This window comes from Diabrotica virgifera, chromosome 1 (genome assembly GCF_917563875.1).
Source record: "Diabrotica virgifera virgifera chromosome 1, PGI_DIABVI_V3a".
Taxonomy (NCBI): domain Eukaryota; kingdom Metazoa; phylum Arthropoda; class Insecta; order Coleoptera; family Chrysomelidae; genus Diabrotica; species Diabrotica virgifera.
The window spans coordinates 297,526,954-297,548,046 of NC_065443.1; the positions used below are offsets into that span (position 1 = coordinate 297,526,954).

General features: G+C 31.6%; 1 protein-coding gene across 9 annotated transcripts in view; it reads right to left on the bottom strand.

Moving 5' to 3' along the window:
• The window catches only part of LOC126879159 (tetraspanin-6-like), an 83,275-nt gene that overhangs the window by 51,737 nt on the left and 10,445 nt on the right, over positions 1-21,093 (bottom strand). For 2 of the 9 annotated variants that reach the window (XM_050642158.1, XM_050642157.1), the window contains exon 2: positions 1,508-1,698. The exons of 2 other annotated variants lie outside the window; for them this stretch is intronic. In XM_050642158.1, the coding sequence (XP_050498115.1) occupies positions 1,508-1,535 (28 nt within the window). In that variant the 5' untranslated portion in view covers positions 1,536-1,698. 5 more of the 9 variants (XM_050642162.1, XM_050642160.1, XM_050642161.1 and 2 more) reach the window with 5 other exon arrangements.

Here is a 21,093-nt window from a genome sequence, read left to right on the forward strand (position 1 = left end):
TAAGGAATTTGTAAATTTTTGGAAAAAAATGTTTATTACAGTGTTCATTACGCGGAGACTTTCGGTATTTGGTCCCAAAGATGATATTGTGTTACAGTTATACCATAAATATTTAGCTTTTATTGCTGTAAGAGAAATGTCGTGGGAGTAATAGGCAGACAATTTTTCTAGCAATTTTGCTTTTTCTGTAGAAGCAAATCCAGGTAAAAGAATTTAAAATGTTGATAGAATACTTTTCCTCATGGTAAATCTGGATAAAAACAAATTATCTTAGTAAAAAATAATAATAATTTCGTTTACTTTTTCAAAAATAATAAGTAATAATAACTTGGGGATAAACTTGCTGCTTTGGTACCAAAGCCGAGACCGTTTTGGGAGGGGTCCGGACCCCATGGACCCCCCTTTGCCTACGTGCCTGGTAACAACAAAGGATACATGAAACATCAGACATCAGGGCGTTAAGATTAATTACTGGAAAAACATTAAGAGACAGAATATCAAATAATTAAGTGAGAGATCTTTGTAAAATACAGGGTATTGTACGATAATGAAAACAGTGAAGATGGGAATTGAACCAACACGTTGTAGTAATGGATATAGGGAGAGAATAGCTCAAACAGCAAGAAATTTAAGAATACTGCAGCAGAGAACCTGTAACAGTCAACCAGATCTTACACGACTGCGAGATATTAGACCGCAGGCAGCAAATACTTTTTGGAAACAACCAAGTGACTATAAAAATATATGGTAGATATTCATTCACTGAACCTGTATAAGCTGGTACAGGGTTCCAGAATCGTGGAATTGGTAACATGAGCCGATTAGAAGATGTACAATAAGCCGATTGGCTGCAGTATCTACGACCGGTGCATAGAACGCTTCCAGGGAAAAAAAGAGATATAACACCAAGAGGCACCAGACCACAGAACAACCCTTTAAAACGTCGGCGTCGGCGAAAACTCTGTCAGTTAACGTCTCAAGTACGGCTACAAACTTAGTTCGGACAAGAATAGGTCTAAGGCCTAATATAAGAAGAAGAATAATAATGTTTAAATAAAAATCGTAAACAGTAACGGCAAATAAATTGTTTACAACTAAAGCATGAACGTTTAAGTATGAAGTTTATGACGCCATTCAAATTTATAATCTTAATCTATAACAATACAAAATTTTGATATTGAACAAGGATGATAAAAAGAGAACAAATATGCGGATCTATTTACTTTTGAGGACTTATAACAATGCACTCTCATTATATCCAATATTTAGTAATGAAACGAGCACATTTTAGATAATCAAAAACAACGATAAACATATTATTGATTGAACCACTTGACAACAAAGATTTTTGTCCTCTTTCTTGTAGTTACACAAAAAAATAAGGTATGTACTTACTTTAGAAAACCTAGATGACTTTATTTTTACACAAACTTCCACCAACACAGAGACAATTTACTAATAATAGTTTAAAAATGATATCATCATTGATAACAAATGAATAACCTACCTTTAGTTTTTTTTTTCAGGTACTTCATACGGAGTTTAATGAGAGCAACATCGAATTATAAGACCCAGCAGCTGTGTGTAGACTCTACCACTGAATTCTCTTTTGATAGTCCAATTAGTGCAGTCATTTGGTGCATCTTTGCGGTTGAATACAAAGGACTGATTGTCGCTATCGATATGTGAATACTGCTTCTAAAAACAGATTCTGATAATGAACGAAAAAATAAAAATAATTCACACCTAACAAGTTGAGAGCTATAGATAATCTTTGCCGGATGATTTGAATATTCAGTGGCGTAGGTATAGCTAAATTGAAGGATGTTATTGGTGTTGATTCGGTTAAGAATCGGGGAGGTCAAGTAGGGTCAATAAATTACTGATATTGAATACAAAATGAGTAAACAGTGGCGCGTAAGGTTTGTTTAGTAGTAAGTGGTTGACTTCAAATAGTACCGACTATAAACATCCTGGGTTAACCGATAATAGTATAAAGGGCCCGGTTTCAGGTAAAATTTAAATATGTTTGAATGTTTGTTTTTCTATAATCTTAGCAATTAAAATAGATTTAATTTATTTTAAAACTCATTTGAAAACATTAATTTCGGGTATATAAGGCAAGGCAATATATTTTACATCGGTTTTTGGTTTTGTCGTCGTAATTATTGTAAATTTTGTGGATCCTTTGCTTTATTATAGGAGCACCGTCTAGTCAGTGTTAATTGTCAAAAGACCAACTCTGTCTACCTCGTTTGCTTATCGCTCCGGACCGGTCTTAACAATGGGCCAATCAGGACATAGTAGAATAACGAATGAAACTAATGATGCCGAATGGATGATGATTTATGACCATATGACATCAAGATACAAGTCTGAAGTACCTTTTCAAGTGGACATTTGCCCACGTGACGAATGGGACAGAGGAAACTCTCGACCCAGACTGCAGGGTTGCACCTGGTATACGGACGGGTCTAAAACTGCAGACGGTTCGGGCGCAGGAATATTCTGTAGTGGTGGAAATTTCAACATTTCTATTCCACTGGGAGAATATACCTCCGTATTTCAGGAAGAGATTTTTGCAGTCTTGCAGTGTGCAAGAGAAAACAACCTGAGGGCATTCGAACTGTAGCGGGTTAACATATGCACAGATAGCCAAGCAGCCATTGGGACTCTTATAAACCCTAAGGTGAACTCTAGGCTGGTGTGGGAATGTCGACAAGAACTTGATAGACTGGCACAACATAACAGTGTTATACTGGTATGGCTTTTAGGTTATCGGGGCATATACGCCAATGAAAGAGCTGATGCTCTTGCCAAGAGAGTATCAGCTACAAAATACTTGGATCCAGAGCCGGCCGTGGGAGTGCCAAAAAGCACCGTCCGTGAACGAAAAAAAGCCTGGATCCGAAGCCAACACAACTCACACTGGGAGAGTGTTCCCAGTCAAACACATCGCAAGATGTATATCGGACGGACATGTGCTAGTAAGGCTGAGTTACTGCTGAAAACAAGCAGGAATCAGCTCAGCGTCATAACAGGTTTCCTCACTGGACATGCGCCAGTTAAGGGTCACCTGCATACAATGGGGCTGTTTCATGGAGACTTGAGCTGCAGACTCTGTAACAGAGAACCTGAAACAGTCAACCATATTTTGCATGACTGTGAGGCATTGGATCGGAGACCGCAAACATTTTTCGGAGACATTGAAGTGACTCCAAATTTATATGGCACCCACCCACTAGACCTGTACAAGCTGGTATAGGGTTCCAGAATTATGGAATGGGTTTCATAAACGAATGGAAGATATACAATAAGCCAAGTGGCTGCAGTACAACCGGTTCACAACAGACGGCTTCCAGGAAAAAAATATCTAAGGACTCGTTCCTGTTCTTTAATCTGAGATAGCACTCCTCCAATTCCCACAATGCTTGCATCTGTATCTAAGATAAACTCTCCTTCTGGCAGTGGATACTCTAACACTCTAATATTGGCGCTGTGGTTAGCAGTTTGGCAGTCTCCATCCCAGCTGTAATCTCTAGCTTCGTTTGTAAGTCGCGTCAATGGCTTAGCGATATTTGCAAACTTCTTAATGAACCTCCGATAGTAAGTATATAGCCCCAGAAAACTTCTCACTTGATGTTTGTAAGTCGGTTCTGGTCATTTCTTAATGGAATCGAAGTTTCAATTATCTACTGCCACTCCTTTACTGACTGTATGATCTAGATAATTGATTTTACACATCTAAATAACAAGTTGAGAGCTATCTTTTCGGTGTGAATTGAGTATTCAGTGACGTAGAGATAGCTAAATTGAAGGATATTATTAAGAGTCCCAAGAGTATCACAACTTATAAAAAACCATTTTGAAGGTAATTAAAAGAGCTACATCTTTTTTTCATTATAATATGTAGTGAAAAACCTTTTATTTTAAAACGGTGAAGAGTCAAAGGGCTCGAGAGAGACTGTGGTTGCGCTACCGCGCGCTCTTTTATCAATCATATCTTCGTCAATTTTTCTGTGACAGGAAAAACAAACAAACCAAAATTTTTGTCAAAGAAAAACCTATTTTTTTTATTATTACACTTTTTTACTTATCTTTCATTATTTTTGAGATATTATGAAAAGAAGGTGGTTTTTTTTTAAATTCGAAATTTTTTTCTTCTTAAAATCGTGATTTTTTCAAAAAATATGTGTTCCAAAGAAGCGAAACTGCTAGAATCCATCAAACTCTTTATATTAAAGTTGATTCTATACGGAATGCGATTAATTTTATTTTGTTGGAAATGGCACTTATGAAATCCATTGATTAAAAAAAACATTGGATGTTCCTCTTTTTTTCATTACAGCTCACTCATTTTACGTACAAAAGACTTTTAACAGTGCTCATTTTAAAACTTATTTTAAGCACTATAAAATCCTTTCTCATTAGCATGGCTAAAAGTTATTCGCTCTCTGCTAGATGGCATTGAATATATCGATTAAATTTCACACAAAATAAAAAACAGCTTTGATCTTAATATTATCAATATGATCAATATCTCGATTAATATTGCACTTAGAACACTCTTTAAAAGAAATAGGTCCAGATGCGGTCGTTGCATATGCGGTCAAGGTAATTTTCGTTGCAAAAGCGGTCAATCCAAACTATTTTGGCAGGTAACGTTGCACTTGCGATCAGACATTTTACTTAAAAGCTAGAAATGTAAGAAGGTCGTAAATTAGTAACCACCCGAGTTATAGGCAGGCCAGGTCGACCCTATTGAAATATTTTAATCCGCTTATCTATATTTCGAACAATAGGTAATGAAAACAGTAATGACTAGACCACAATAATCCCCTCATTACGGATTTTTGGAAAGTTTGTATTTGCCTAATTATAAAGGTTGGGGGGAGAATTACCAAAATCTAAATATAAAAACAAATGCATATTATTTGTATATTGTTAGTTTGAGAGATTGTTTATTGCAGTAAGTAACAAATTTTAATAATTGAAAATTTTGAAGTGATTGAAACCACCAAGGGAAAACCTTCTGCTCTTCACGCTGGATATCCATTTTTAAATTTTTAATACTTTTTAACATTTGACACAAACATTAAGGAAGCCAATTTATATAGAAATAATCAACAATTCGCTAATATTTTATTTATGTGACACTAAGGTTTAGTAAATCAACTATCTTCATTTTTTTTAATTAGTGCAGATATATATATATATATATATATATATATATATATATATATATATATATATATATATATATATATATATATATATATATATATATATATATAACAAGGAGAGGTTAGCGCGAGTTAATAGATATCGGCATGGCTCGCAATAAGTATGAAAAACAAAATATGCACAAGATGGAATGCAACCATAGACACGTGTTTCTGACTTATTAGTCGTCATCAGTATGATGACGCCTAAGTGGAGCATAGAGCTTCAGTGAAAACGCGCCATCGGGTTCTATTTTGCGCTAGGGCCTTCACCTCATTCCAAGACTTTCCTTGACTTCTTATCTCGTCCATGATGGATCTTCTCCAAGTTTGTGCTGGGCGACCTCTTTTTCTCTTTCCTTGGGGATTCCACTCTAGGGCATTTTTTGCAATACTGGAACTGTCTTTTCGGAGTGTGTGACCTATCCACCCCCACTTTCTGTATTTTATTTCATTTTCTACCCTCTTTTGTTGGGTCAGGTGTAGCAGATCTTCGTTTCTGATGGTGTTTGGCCAGAAAATACGAACAATTCTTCGTAGACATTTGTTAACAAAGACCTGCAATTTGTCTGTATTCAGTAATATAAACATTTACATAATTATTTATACAAGACCTGCAATTTGTCTGTAAGGTATTTTGTCACTTTCCAGGTTTCACATCCATAGAGTAGAACAGACATAACATTTGACTGGAATATTCGGATCTTTGTCCTTGTAGTATATTCTCCAGACCTCCAAACAGGGTTAAGCATGCTGAAAGCTTGTTGAGCTTTTCGTATCCTCATACGAATATCGTCTTCTGTACCTCCGCTTTCTGTTATGACACTTCCAAGGTACGTGAAGTTCTCCACATTTTCAATCTGCTTGTTGTCGATATTAAATAGCGTGTTGCTCCTTGCATTTATTCTCATCGACTTGGTTTTACCGATATTGATTTTTAAACCTATTTTATTGGCCTCAGTGGATAGTGTTTCCAATTGGTCGGCCACATCCTGGAACCTTTGTCCTAACAGGCAGATATCGTCGGCGTATTCCAGATCACTTAGGCGTGTGGTTAACGTCCATTGTATCCCTTTTGTGTCGAAGTCTAGTTTGGAGACTTATTAGTGCAGATAATCTCACTAAACTCTCAAAAGAAGCAAGTTTTTTTATATCAAAATACTTTTTGCCGTAATAAAATTATTAGTAAGCATTTTCTCCTCTTATCAACGTCTATGATAAATATTATTTAAATCATACAAAAATTTGGTTATAGAATTATTCATGTGATAGTGGTAGAAAAAGGTAAAAATATTATTTGTTTATTAGGCAATGACCGCACATGCAACGATAAAATCAACATATTTTTGTATGACCGCAAATGTAACGATAATAGCCGTGATCGCAAATGCTACGACCGCATCTGCAACGACACCCTTTAAAAAACCAGTTTGTTCATTTTTTATCTGCTACAATTTTGTTTAGTATAATATTATCGTTAAAATGCATATTTTTGGAGATATTTGCAAAAAACTGTTGAAAATCGTGAGAAAATTCCAAATTTTCAATTGCCAATAACTTGAAAAGTATTGGGTTTTTGAAAAAACTTTATACATTTTTTGCTTAAAATTAGGTCTTCTATCGATATCTGAGGTTATTATGAAAAATAGGGTGAAAACGGAGTTCGGATCAATATCACTTTTGAAGTTAAGGGTAGGATAAGCCTAATTCCAAAATTTCATGTAAATCTGTTCACAGTAAAAAATTTCTGAGCTAAAAAACTTCAATGACTGCACTACCACAAATTACGGATACTGAATAATAGGGAATGAGTATACATAGTATCGTAGGTTTAACTGTACCTATATAAAAGTTGTTCTGAAGCTGTTTTTTCAAGGAATCTTATTTTTATCTAATATTTGGACACCAACTACGTTTATAATAATAGCTTTATAAGATGTATGGTCCTCCAGATATACAGCCGTTTTAAAAATAACGAACCATCAAAAAAATCGTAATTAACCAATTAACGCCCAAATTTTTTTTTATTTCAAAATTTTTCTTATACATAATTGGGTATCAGTAATATTTTTCTTAATATGGAAATATTCATGAAATTATTTTATATATTTGCATTTACGAATTTTGACCAGTCATATAAATATATCACTGCGTTATAGTGTTATCATAATTATTATTATTGTCTTATTTTTATTGAATCTTATTTTTATCTAATATTTGGACACCAACTACGTTTATAATAATAGCTTTATAAGATGTATGGTCCTCCAGATATACAGCCGTTTTAAAAATAACGAACCATCAAAAAAATCGTAATTAACCAATTAACGCCCAAATTTTTTTTTATTTCAAAATTTTTCTTATACATAATTGGGTATCAGTAATATTTTTCTTAATATGGAAATATTCATGAAATTATTTTATATATTTGCATTTACGAATTTTGACCAGTCATATAAATATATCACTGCGTTATAGTGTTATCATAATTATTATTATTGTATGTGTATGAATGAGTTAAAAACATTTATGGCGATTAACATTTTTATTTGCTTCTGATAAAAATAATTTTATGTTTTATATTGTATGAAACAATTTTTATAAAACGTTATAGTAGGTACTTTTTAAGAATATGTTTGTAGTTTGTAGTAGTTTGGCTTTAGGTACCATTTTCCCTGGACTTTGTCTCCTCTCTTCACGTTCCTGCATGAAGTATTCTTTCCCGTCAAACTGTATTAGTCCAGGAACCGAAGCTTTTCAGCTCGCAATTTTCACAGAATGGATCGATTTGCTTCAAAATTTGAGAATAAGTAGTGGATAGTCCAACGATCAAAATCTATATGATGCCGAAAGGCGCTTTTACCATGGGGTGGTTGCCACCCAAAAGCAAAAAATGTTCTATACATTTTTTTGATAAAATTAATAGTATTCGATTTATTCGCTATCGAAAGTGTTAGTTTTATATCGAAAAAAATTAATATTTTCGATAATACTCATTTACGATTCACTCAATTTTTGGCGTAGAAAAAAATTTTTCAAACCAAATTCTTGGGAATTAAATAACCTACAATTTAATTTTTAAACATTTTTTCATATTCCTGATGCTAATCTTTCTATTTTGTAGAAAATAGTATTTTTTAACAAACTACAAAAATTCGTTATGCCCTTTTAACTCCCGTTATTTAAACACTAATCATTCTAAGCCCGTTAAACTTCTAGAATCTATTAATAATAAATAAATAAAGAAGAATGAATAAGGTCAATGACTAAAAACACCTCTACCATACATTATTGTGCTTCCAATTTGGATTTCTCCTTTTTTTTTAAATATATTATTTTTTTAACCGTCATTTTTTTATTTTTATCTTAGAAAGTCTGGTAAAAAAGAATTTTGTAGGTTTTTACAAGATATGTAAGCCTGTTAATATTAAATTTTTTAAAATCCTTAGTCGCAAAAAGAGATGACTTTGAAAGGGTTGGTAAAGGTGGTTTTCGCATTTTATTACCAGTCTTAATTGTCAATAGCTCACTGAACTTTTGCCGTAGAAAAAATTTTTGCAAACCTGGTTTTTGGCAATTAAATAAGCTACAATTTCATATTAAACATTTTTTCGTATCTCTGATGCTCATCTTTCTATTTTGAAGATAAGTCCATTTTTTTTCAAACTACAAAAATTCGTCATTCGCTTTTAACTCCATTTTTTTAAACTAATCATTCTAAGCCGGTCAAAGAAGAACAAATAAGGTCAATAACTGAATTTTAATTAGGGTGGTGATAAGATGGTTGCTTCCGATCACTTTTTCGCTGAAAAAATAGGAACTGACATTATTTTCATTATGTCACTTAATTTTTGAGATAGAGCCTTTTTTATTTCTGGAATTAGATATTTTTAAATACTTTTAATTAGTTTGAACAAATTATCCTCGAAAAATGCATAGTTTTCTTGTCTTTAGACTTTGAAACTACAATATTTAGCATTTGTATAGATCAATTAATATTGGTCTTAAAGAAAATTAAAAAAGACGGTTTTGTTTATTTTCTTAAAGGTACAATTTTCTTAAGTAAAGTTGATTTGATAAAACGAAAACTTTTGGAGTTATTAGCAGAAAACTTTGAATTTTAAACTTTTTAAAAACATTGATTTTTTCGATATAAAACTAATAGGTACTTTCGATAGCGAAAATCGAAAACCATTAATTTTATCAAAAAAATGTATAGAAAGTTTTCTGCTTATAATCAATGTTTTTATCAACTTTTGGTTGGTAACAAGCGGTCAAAATATAATAAAAAATTTCCACCCCGAGATGGGGTGGCAATCACCCCCATGGTAAAAGCACCTTTCGGCATCATATAGATTTTGATCCTTGGATTATCCACTACTTATTCTCAAATTTTCAAACAAATCTATAAATTCTGTAAAAATTGTGAGGTTTTGTCCTAATATAAGCTTTATTACTTGGAATATATATTCGTAAAATACTTTAGATGTTGATCTTCTAGTTCTTCCTACTTATTATACTTTTTGTACGAAGAGTAAAGTTTTAGGTAGGGAAACGTACCTACCGACGAAAATCTAATAACTTCGACCTAATCTGTAAACTGTAATGTTGTTAATGGGAACTCCATTTACCTTTATTCCAGCTGTTTCATCCTGAAGAGGTTTTTCAGGATCTCTTACGAGTAGATATTAAAAAGGATGGGCGACAATATGCATCCCTGTCTCACCCTATGTCTAATTTCAATTTCCTCTGATAGCTGTTCGTTATTACATACTTTTACTCGCCGTTTGTAACATAAATTCGGTATTATGCTGAGGTCATTACGAGTATAGTCATTTCTTCTTTGATTGCGGAACATTAATTAATTCATGTTCATGTCGTACTTTATCGAATGCTTTATTATAGTCAATGAAACACGCATATGTAACAAAACAAAAGGTGTAACAAAAATACAGGTCATAAATTTAGTCACATATTCTGGGACCAAAAATAGTTCGAATGAACCTAACTTACCTTAGTACAAATATGCACAAAAAAAAAGTTACAGCCCTTTGAAGTTACAAAATGAAAATCGATTTTTTCGAATATATCGAAAACTATTGGAGATTTTTTATTGAAAATGGACATGTGGCATTCTTTTGGCAGGAGCATCTTAAAGAAAAATTATAGTGAGATTTGTGTACCCAATAAAAAAATTAAGGGTGCTTTGTTCCCTTAAACCCCCCAAACTTTTGTGTACCTTCCAATAAAATTATTATTATGGTACCATTAGTTAAACTCAATGTTTTTTAAACTTTTTTGCTTCTTAGTATTTTTTCGATAAGGCAGTTTTTATCGACTTGTGGCTTCTTTTTTAATATGTTTACATAAAAAATTTATGGGGGTTTTGTTCCTTTAAATCCCAAATGTTTATGTACGTTCCAACTAAACTATTTCTACGGTACCATTAGTTAAATACAGTGCCTATAAAACTTTTTTACCTCCTTGTATTTTTTCGATAAAGCACCTTTTATCGAGATGTGGCTTCTTTTTTAATATGGTTCAAAATATACCTAAAATGTAAATCTTAAATAACTTTTCATATTATTACCTAGTCTCCATAATCGTACTTAATAATATACAAAAATATTTGGTGGATCTGACAAATATTCAAAATATCTCGATAAAAACTTGACTTTTCGAAAAAGTACTAAGAGGCAAAAAAGTTTTAAAAATAATGTGTTTAACTAATGGTACTACAATAATAATTTAATTATAAAGTACACAAAAATTTTTTGAAAGGGGGGGGAGGGTTTAAAGGAACAAAACCCCCATAAAATTTTTATGGGGTTTCCAAATTTTACTATAACTTTTTTTCTAAGATGCTACTGCCATAATAATTCAACAAGTCCATTCTCAATAAAAAATATCTAATAGTTTTCGATATACCTATTGGAAAAAATCGATTTTCATTTTGTAACTTCAAAGGGCTGTAACTTTTTTTCTGTGCAGATTTGTACTAAGGTAAGTTGGGTTCAATCGAACTATTTTTGGTCCCAGAATATGCAATTAAATTTATGACCTGTATTTTTGTTACACCCTGTATATCTTGATTGACGTCCAGGCACCTTTGTATCAGTAAAGTAGGTAAGTAAAAAGAGAGCTTGACGCTTTCCTAGGCCTTTGTATCATTTCCTAATTTATATACCTTTACCATAGTAGATTATTATGACTAATAACTTGGCACAAAATGTACTTTACATATATTTTTTTATATAGATAAGGACACACCATTAAACTTGATAAAAATAATAAACTTAAAGATAAAACCCATAACTAAATTAAAATTCATGGTGACGTTTCAATTATTACTTTAATCATCGTCAGAATAATAAGTTTCTTGAGCGGATGCTTTAAAATAATTTTAAAGGAACAAACAATAATTAATGAAAACGTAAAAAATGCCATTGACAATCATTGGGTTAAGTCAATAATTTCAAACACGCCATGTCTTGTTGCTTGTTTAAGGGTGGCTTCAAAAGAAATATGGATAATGCCTCCTTGATGCTGAGTTTCGTTGGAGAACTTGCATGACCAATGATTGAGAAGTCCTTACGACTTTTTCCTATTAGTCGTAAGGACTTCTTAATAATTGGTCATGCAAGTTCTCCAACGGAACTCAGCATCAAAGAGGCATTATCCATATTTCTTTTGAAGCCACCCTTAAACACGCAACAAGACATGGCGCGTTTGAAATTATTGACTTAACCCAATGATTGTCAATGTCATTTTTTACGTTTTCATTAATTATTGTTTGTTCCTTTAAAATTATTTTAAAGCATCCGCTCAAGAAACTTATTATTCTGACGATGATTAAAGTAATAATTGAAACGTCACCATGAATTTTAATTTAGTTATGGGTTTTATCTTTAGGTTTATTATTTTTATCAAATATATATTTTTAATAAACATGACAACAAAACAACCGTTAACCGTCCTCTCTACGTCTATTTTATAGACTACAATAAAAAGTTTGATAAAGTAAAACATGATCGACTCATGGAAATTCTAAAAAATAAAAACCTAGATGAAAGAGATGTAAGACTAATAACACACCTCTATTACAATCAGCGAGCAATAGTAAGAATAGAAAAAGAAACATCTGAAGAAATGGAAATAAAGAGAGGAGTCAGGCAAGGCTGCATACTATCACCTCTATTATTTAACGCTTATTCTGAAGAGGTAATGCGAGAAACTCTGGAAGATGAAAAAGTCGGTATAAGAGTAAATGAAGTCTTAGTTAACAACATCAGGTATGCAGATGTTACACTCTACTCATAATAGCCGATAGTTTACAAGACCTGCAAAGACTCATGAGTAAAATAGTAAGGTGTAGTAGAGAGTACGGACTCTCTCTCAATATCAAAAATACGAAGTTTATGAAAATTAGTAAAAACAACCATAATACTAACGAAATCTTGATAGTAGAGGGCCAGCAGATCGAAAGAGTAAAGAAGTACACTTACTTAGGAACACTTATAACAGAAAATAATGACTACAGTGCTACAGTGCAGAAATCAAAGTCAGAATCGAAAAAGCATGTTCTAATTTTATGAAAATGAACAATGTAGCAAAGATTTAACATTAGCTCTTAAAGTACGCTTAACAAATTGTTACGTATACAGTGTACTATACTATGGAGTGGAATCATGGACGTTAAATGTAGAGACAATGAGACGACTTACCGCCTTTGAAATGTAGACCTATAGAAGAATTATGAGGGTTTCCTGGGTAGATAGAGTTACGAACAACGAAGTACTAAGAAGAATAGGTAAAGAGAAGGAAGTTGAACTTACAATTAAAGAAAGAAAACTGCAGTATCTCGGACATGTGATGCGGGGCGAGAAGTATGGCATCCTACGACTCATAATGCAAGGAAAAATAGATGGCAGAAGAAGCATCGGAAGAAGGCGAAGAACCTGAGAGAATGGTTTGGATGCAGCTCAAAACAACTATCTAGCTAGAGCTACTGCCTCAAAAATTAAAATAACTATGATGATTGCCAACCTCCGTACCCGAGATGGCACCTGAAGAAGAAGAATAATAAAACATATTCGATATTTCTCTCCAGAAGTTTAGAATCTAACAATGGTTTGGTCCGAATATCTTGTAGTTCATAAAGAAAATAGACATAAATTTCATTGAGATGCGCTACTGTTAGCGTCCCAGTTTGTTAAAGTACGTTTATGCAAAATTTATCAGTGAACCATTACCAAATCATCGGATTGTTGACGAAAATGTAAACAGCTGAAATTGAAAAAAATCAGTTGGCAGTTGCCATTATCTGGCGTACGGGCAAAGTTGTACAACAGTAGTACCTATATCCCTGTGTATACTGTGGTTGTACATTGAACCTGAATGAGATTACTAATTCCAAGTTTTTGTTTGGTTGAGGATTAAATCGGAAAAACAAAGTGCAAAAACAAAAAGGTAGTTTATTGTAAGCTGATTGTTGATGCTTTTTTTGTTTATTCTGGTTGTATATACAAAATATTTATTTATTAAACAGTTCGTGAGTATGCTTTTTGCGAACGCACGCGATGTTTAGAGCACGAGCGACAGCGGAGCGAGTGCTATATATCGCGTAAGTTCGCAAAAAGTACTTCACGCACAGTTTCATACAATATTTTATCTACGATAAACAAATAAAAAAACTAACTCTTCGTCACTGGAATTCATTTCTATTCTACAATTTTTAGAACTTTGACATTTAAAAATTCTAACATCTTTCAAACCACAAAAATGTCAAAATTTTGTTGTAATTTATTGCTCATATGTCATAATCATGACAACGCGAAAGTTAGGCTATTTGATTATATGAAAGTGTGTCAAAAAACAGTGCGAAAAACGAAATCCCATTTAAAATACATTGTTACTTCACGCACACTTTAAACCATTCACACACTGCTATCTATAATGGCAGTTTTCACAAACTAAAAACTTATACGTAATATGACATAGAGTAGATAATAGTTTAATGCGGCAATTGAGATTAAGGTGCCGCATAAGATTTAATGCGGCAATTGAAATTCATTTGATATTTACCATTTTATGGACATTCTGAGATAACACCAATATTAAAAAAAATAAGACAAGAAAAAAGATAAGAAATAAAAAAAATAAAAAAATAAAGCGAGTTTTATAAAAAAGAAGACGATATAGTCTTCAAAGTCTCTATGGAGACGATAGAGATACACAAGGAGAATATTTGTGAATCTCAACTTTCTCCAATTGATTTACTTAATAAAATTAAACATCCCAAATTGGAATCATTATTTCCTAACGTCGTTATAGCGTCAAAAATATTTTGCACATTATCGGTGGTAGTCGCAAAAGGGAAAAGATCCTTTAGTTTTCTTTCTCGCATAAAAAATACTATGAGATCTACAATGAAACAGGATCAGGTAACTGGCCTAGCAACTTTGTGCATTGAGAATGATTTTTATGCATTGAGAATGATTTGGTAAAATCCTGCGATTTTTCGAAAATTATAGACATCTTTGCCAATCAAAAACTCGAAAAGCACCGGTATTGTAAATATTTTCACTATTATAAAAATATAATAAAAATTTAACGAAAGTTATATTTGAATTGTTTCTTATTATTATTTATTATTGATAATTTTATTTCTATAAAAATTAAACAATTTTTTGCGCTATTCGCTTTTTGCCGGGGGCCCGCTTTTTACTTCTTACCGGAGCCCGCCATCCCTCTCGGCGGCCCTGGATAGAGTAGATAAAATATATTATAAGTAGGTACCGATGGCCAAAAAATGCAACATATCTAGTACCTACACATATTTTTTTAATACCTATTTATTTATAGAGGTATACATTAGAATATTATTATTATTTGATAATAGTTATTATAAACAAATTAACATCATTCTAATCGCCAAAAAATTAATAATGGGTGGCTCCTCTTTAATTTTCTATACACTTAGTTACTCTATGAGGCATTGATCGAATTAAGTGGTCTGTATCATATTGTGAAATGCTCATTCAGATTCTTCTCATGTCATGCCACAGATCTTCTAAGTTTGCTGGAGGACGTGGTAATCGATTTAGGTTTCGACCTACCATATCTCACACATGTTCGATGGGTGACAAATCAGCTGATCTTGATGGCCACTGGTCTTAGTACTTCACCAATATATCGTCGAGCTGTCAAACTGCCTTTAATAAGAATATAAGAACTAGAGGTGATTTTATTTATTAATAAATGTAATGTTTATATTTGAGTATAAATAGATATAATACCTTTTTAATAATAATCAAAAATTCGGAAAATCGCATTTTTCGCAATAAATTATTATCAATTTTAAACAACCAGGCCACAACTTCTGTAGAAAACGTATAGATATCTGCATAATATAGGAATGCTATTAGTGCAGTTACTGAAGGTGGATATGAGCTATGCTATTACCTCCGATTTCGTTGAACCTCCATCGATTTGCATGAAAATTTGTGAGTGGTTAGAGGATACCTCAAAAAATAAAGGTGACATGGTGCCAACTTGTGCTTTTACCCTGGAGGTGGAGTCCACCCCTTCCCGGGGGTGAAAATTATTTTATTAAGAATGACCCCATAATTCGATAGATGGACAAAGTCTAAATAAAATTTGTTATATAAAGGTATTAAAATAAATCAAAACTTTTTGAGTTTTTTTTTTAAACTGATTTTTCACAAATAACTCAAAAACTATATAAGTTTTTACAAAAAAGTTATAATTACCAAAATTGAACCTAACAAGAAATTAAATAAACTCCTTTTTAGAAAAACCTTTTAATGTTAACTAAAAGTGAGTTATAGGCAATTGAATGTATATTTTTTTCGGTGAGTACCCAAGTCTAAATATTCAAGCTTAAATAACGGGAAAATGATGCATTCTATGACATAAGCTTATTAAACATTTGTCAAAGTACTTAGAAATGTCTATCAAACGAGCCTCCGAACAAGTTAATAGCATTAACCTTTATGCTAAGAATTTTTTTCAAAATTTATCTTTTAAGAATTTTTCCAAAAAATGTTATTGTTTTTTGCAAATACCTCCGTTAATTTTTACGATATCAGGTTCACCTAAAACCCGTTTAAAAACTAATTCCAAAGGCTATTAGATCACGTTGAAATTAATCTTTTAAACCCCTTCCTTTTTTAAAAATATAAGGTTAAATGGCCCCGGTTACATGGATTTCGCAGCAATATTTGAGCTTTAAACGTTTCTATCTCAGTCAATTTTTATAGTAAATATAATAATACTAAAGCAGGTAAAATATTTGGTATAGAAAAAATATTGAGTATTTTTGGAGTTATTATCAAAAGAAAATGAAAATTACGATAATTTTAAAAATTCTGATTTTTTTTAAGTCATATCTTTTTTTCAAAAATATGCATAAACCAGTCAAAATTTTTGAAATGATTACTTATTTTAATATAAATAAATTCTTGTAAGGACTACAATAAATTATAATTTTTGTGGAAATGGCATATGTTTTATTTTTTAAGTTGAAAGACTGATAGGTTTTGTACACACTTGAAATGAATGAAAGAAGTGAAAGAAGTATATTAAAGTGTGTAAATGTGTTTAATTTCCTTAGCTAAGCGCTTTCGACATAAAAGTCATCTTCAGAGCTAATGGTCAATATATAAAAAGTACCGGCTACTTAGGAATGTATTTTCTTGCATCGCATTAAGAAATTTGGAATTCAGGTGCACTGTACAACTCCGGCTGATGAAAGCTAGTTTTCCATAGAAAAACTAAAAATTAAAACTAGCTTTCATCAGCCGGAGTTGTAAAGTGCACCTGAATTACAAATTTCTTAATGCGATGCAAGAAAATACATTCCTAAGTAGCCGGTACTTTTTATATATTGACCATTAGCTCTGAAGATGACTTTTATGTCGAAAGCGCTTAGCTAAGGAAATTAAAATACATTTACACACTTTAATATACTTCTTTCACTTCTTTCATTCTTTTATTTTTTACTTTTTCTGATTTACTAAATTCTGATTTTTTTTTGTCATATCTTTTTTTTTTCAAAAATATGCATAAACCAGTCAAAATTGTTGAAATGATTACTTATTTTAATATAAATAAATTCTTGTAAGGATTACAATAAATTATAATTTTTGTGGAAATGGCATATATGTTTTATTCTTTTACTTTTTCCTAAAAAATTCGAAAGGGTTCTCTTATTTTCATCATAACTTGCTTAATTTTGGAGCTATTAACTTCTTCTAATGCTTATTTGTTAGGTATTCTATAATGCTTTGACAAGTGTTTAGCAGGTATATTTTATAAAATGCATCGTTTTCCCGTTATTTAAGCTTGAATACTTAGATTTGAGTACTCGTCGAAAAAAATATACATTCAATTACCCATAACTCACTTTGAATTAACATTAGTTTAGTTCTTTTAGTGAGTAGCGTATTCAATTTTTTATTTTCTTCAATTTTGGTTATATTAACTTTTTTGCAAAAGCTTATAGTTATTGAGTTATAAGTAAAAAATAGCTTTAAAACATGCATTTTTTGCGAAAAAATAAAATTTTTGATCTTTAATAACTCAAAAAGTATTGATTTATGTTAATAACTTTATATAACAAATTTTGCTTAGAATTTGTCCCTCTATCGACTTAAGGTATTATTTTTAATATAGTAATTTTTACCCCGAGACGGGGTGGCATCCACCCCCAGGGTAAAAGCGCAAGTTGGCATCATGTCACCTTTGTTCCTTGAGATATCATTTATCTACTCACCAATTTTCATGAAAATTTGTGAAGGTTCAACGAAATCGGAGGTGAAAACCTTCAGTGACTGCACTATATAGGTATATTAGGTATTTACCGTTGATTGAGTACACGGATCCGTATATTCAATCAACGGTATTATACTGAAAAAACTCATCAAATATCTGGGATATTGAAATGTCCCGAAAAGAAACTAGTTATTTACATGGACTACTAGTTCCAAAAATTAATGATAGGTGCTGATTATTAAGGACGTAGGCGCAAAATTTCCGCTCCAATGCTTTTTAAATGAATTTTTCTCGAACACTAATACATATTTTACAAAAATTTAAACGCAGAATAAAAGATTACATTATTACCGGGGGCAAAAAGTCTCTTACAATAATCAAAAATGTCTGATAGATATTTGAAATTAAAGATCACACTAAATTTTCTCTTTTTTCTACCCCTGTATAACTTATTAAAATAAACATTATAGAAGTTTTTGGGGACTTTCGGTCCTCGGTAATAATGTAGTCTTTCATTCTGCGTTTAAAATTTTTAAAAATATGTATTAGTTTTCTCAGGATTCGACAAAATGAAGGCATTTAAAACACATTGGCGCAAAATTTTGCGCCTACGCCCTTTATAAAAGATAGTAATGTAATGAGTTTTTGCCCGATTTTTTCTCACAGTAAACACACAATTGTTAATGAGAGTATTTTGTACCGGTACCGATCATCAAATTATAAGAGCTTGATATAACTTACCCATACTTATTATTACTGTACAAAATATTGACTTTTGCTGATGTTTTGAGTATTTAGAAACCACACAAACTATAAAGAAGGAAAACTAAACTTCCACAGTCCACATGTGCCACAACTAAGGACGCCTACTCTTTAATAAAAAAATACAACAGACAAAAGTTAACCACATTTCGGATTCTCCAAACCTACAGGAGGGGAGAGAATAAACAACAGATAAGAATTTTGGTAAACAAATAAAACTGATGAGTCAATCATTAATTTGAATGAACAGAAATAATTGTCCCTCTTTATTTTGTTTACCTGCCCGAAACGGTATTTACAGCAGTCAATATACAGGGTGATTCGTTTATACCTACAAGTAGATAGAAATTTCTATCCAGAAAACCGTGAGAAAACCGAAAAATGTAGGATTGTATAACCTTATATTTCTTTCAATTTGCAGAAATTGCCAATCTTGGACCACATTTTATGAAAGATACGGAGGAGAGGAAACCACGTTTGAGGAAAAGAAAACAGTAAAATTATTTAACAAAAGGCGTTCATCAAGGTATACTCAGCAAAAGTCCAATGTTTAAAAATCTTCGAAGAAAATTCAAACAAATAGTGGAGTCACTGAAGGTTTTCACCTCCGATTTCGTTGAACCTCTATCAATTTTCATGCAAATTGTTGAGTAGTTAGAGGATACCTTAAGCAACAAAGGTGACATGATGCAAACTTGCGCTTTTACCTTAGGGGTGGAAGCCACCCCTTCTCGGGGTGAAAATTATTTTATCAAAAATAATACCATAAATCGATATAGCGATAAATTCTAAGCAAAATTTGTTATATAAAGTTATTAATATTAATCAATGCTTTTTGAGTTATTAAGGATCAAACATTTTATTTTTTCTTAAAAAACTGCATGTTTTAAAGCTGTTCTTCACGTATAACTCAGAAACTATAAGCTTTTACAAAAAAGTTACTATTACCAAAATTAAAGATAATAAAAAATTTAATACATTTCTCACTTAAACAACTCAACTAATGTTAATTCAAAGTGAGTTATGGGTAATTGAATGTAAATTTTTTTCGACGAGTACTCAAATCTAAGTATGTATTCAAGCTGAAATAACGGGAAAACGATGCATTTTATAAAATATACCTTCTACGCACTTGTCGAAGCACTTCGGATTACCTATCAAATGAGCTCCCGAAGAAGTTATTAACATTAAAATTAAGCAAGTTATGATGAAAATAAGAGAACCTTTCGAATTTTTTAGGAAAAAGTTAAAAATAAAACATACGCCATTTCCACAAAAATTAAAATTTATAGTAATCCTTATAAGAATTTCTTTATTATAGCATAAGTAATAATTTCAACAATTTTTGCCGGTATAGAACGCAAATTTGTTAAAAAAAGTTTTAATTTAAAAAATCTGAATTTTTAAAATTATCGTAATTTTGATTTTCTTTTGATAATAACTCCAAAAATACTCAATATACGTAAAAAATGATATATAGCCAAATTTAATTTTTTCTGTATAAAATATTTTACCTTTTTCTATTTCTGTAACGTAAAAAATAACCGCGATAAAAACGTTTAAAGCTTAAATTTGGCTGCGAGAACCATGTAACAGGGGCTATTTAACCTTTTATTATTAAAAAAGTAAGGGGTTTAAAAGATTAAACTCAACGTCGTTTAATAGCCCTTGGAATTAACTTTCAAACAGTTTTTATGTAGGCCTGATATTCTACAAATTAACGGAGTTATGTATTAAAAAAAACATAACATCTTTTGGAAAAAATTTTAAAAGATAAGTTTAAAAAAATTTTTGGAGCATAAATTTTAATGCTGTCAACTTGTTCGAGGACTCATTTGATAGATATTTCTAAGTACTTTGACAAATCTTTAATAAGTTTATGTTATAAAATGCATCATTTTCCCGTTATTTAAGCTTGAATATTTAGATTTGGGCACTCGCCAAAAAAAATATACATTCAGTTACCTATAACTCACTTTCAGTCAATACTAAAAGGTTTTTCTAGTAACGGGTTTATTTTACTTTTTATTAGCTTCAATTTTGCTAATAGTAACTTTTTTGTAAAAACTTATAGTTTTTGAGGTAATTATAAAAAATCGGTTAAAAACATGCATCTTTCTCACGAAAAATTAAAATCTTATGTCTTTAATAACTCAAAAAGTTTTGATTTATTTTAATAACTTTATATAACAAATTTTGCTTAGAATTTGTCCCTCTATCGAATTATGAGATTATTTTTAATAAAATAATGTTCACCTTCGAGAAGGGGTGGCTCCCATCCCAGGGTAAAAGCGCAAGTTTGCACCATGTCACC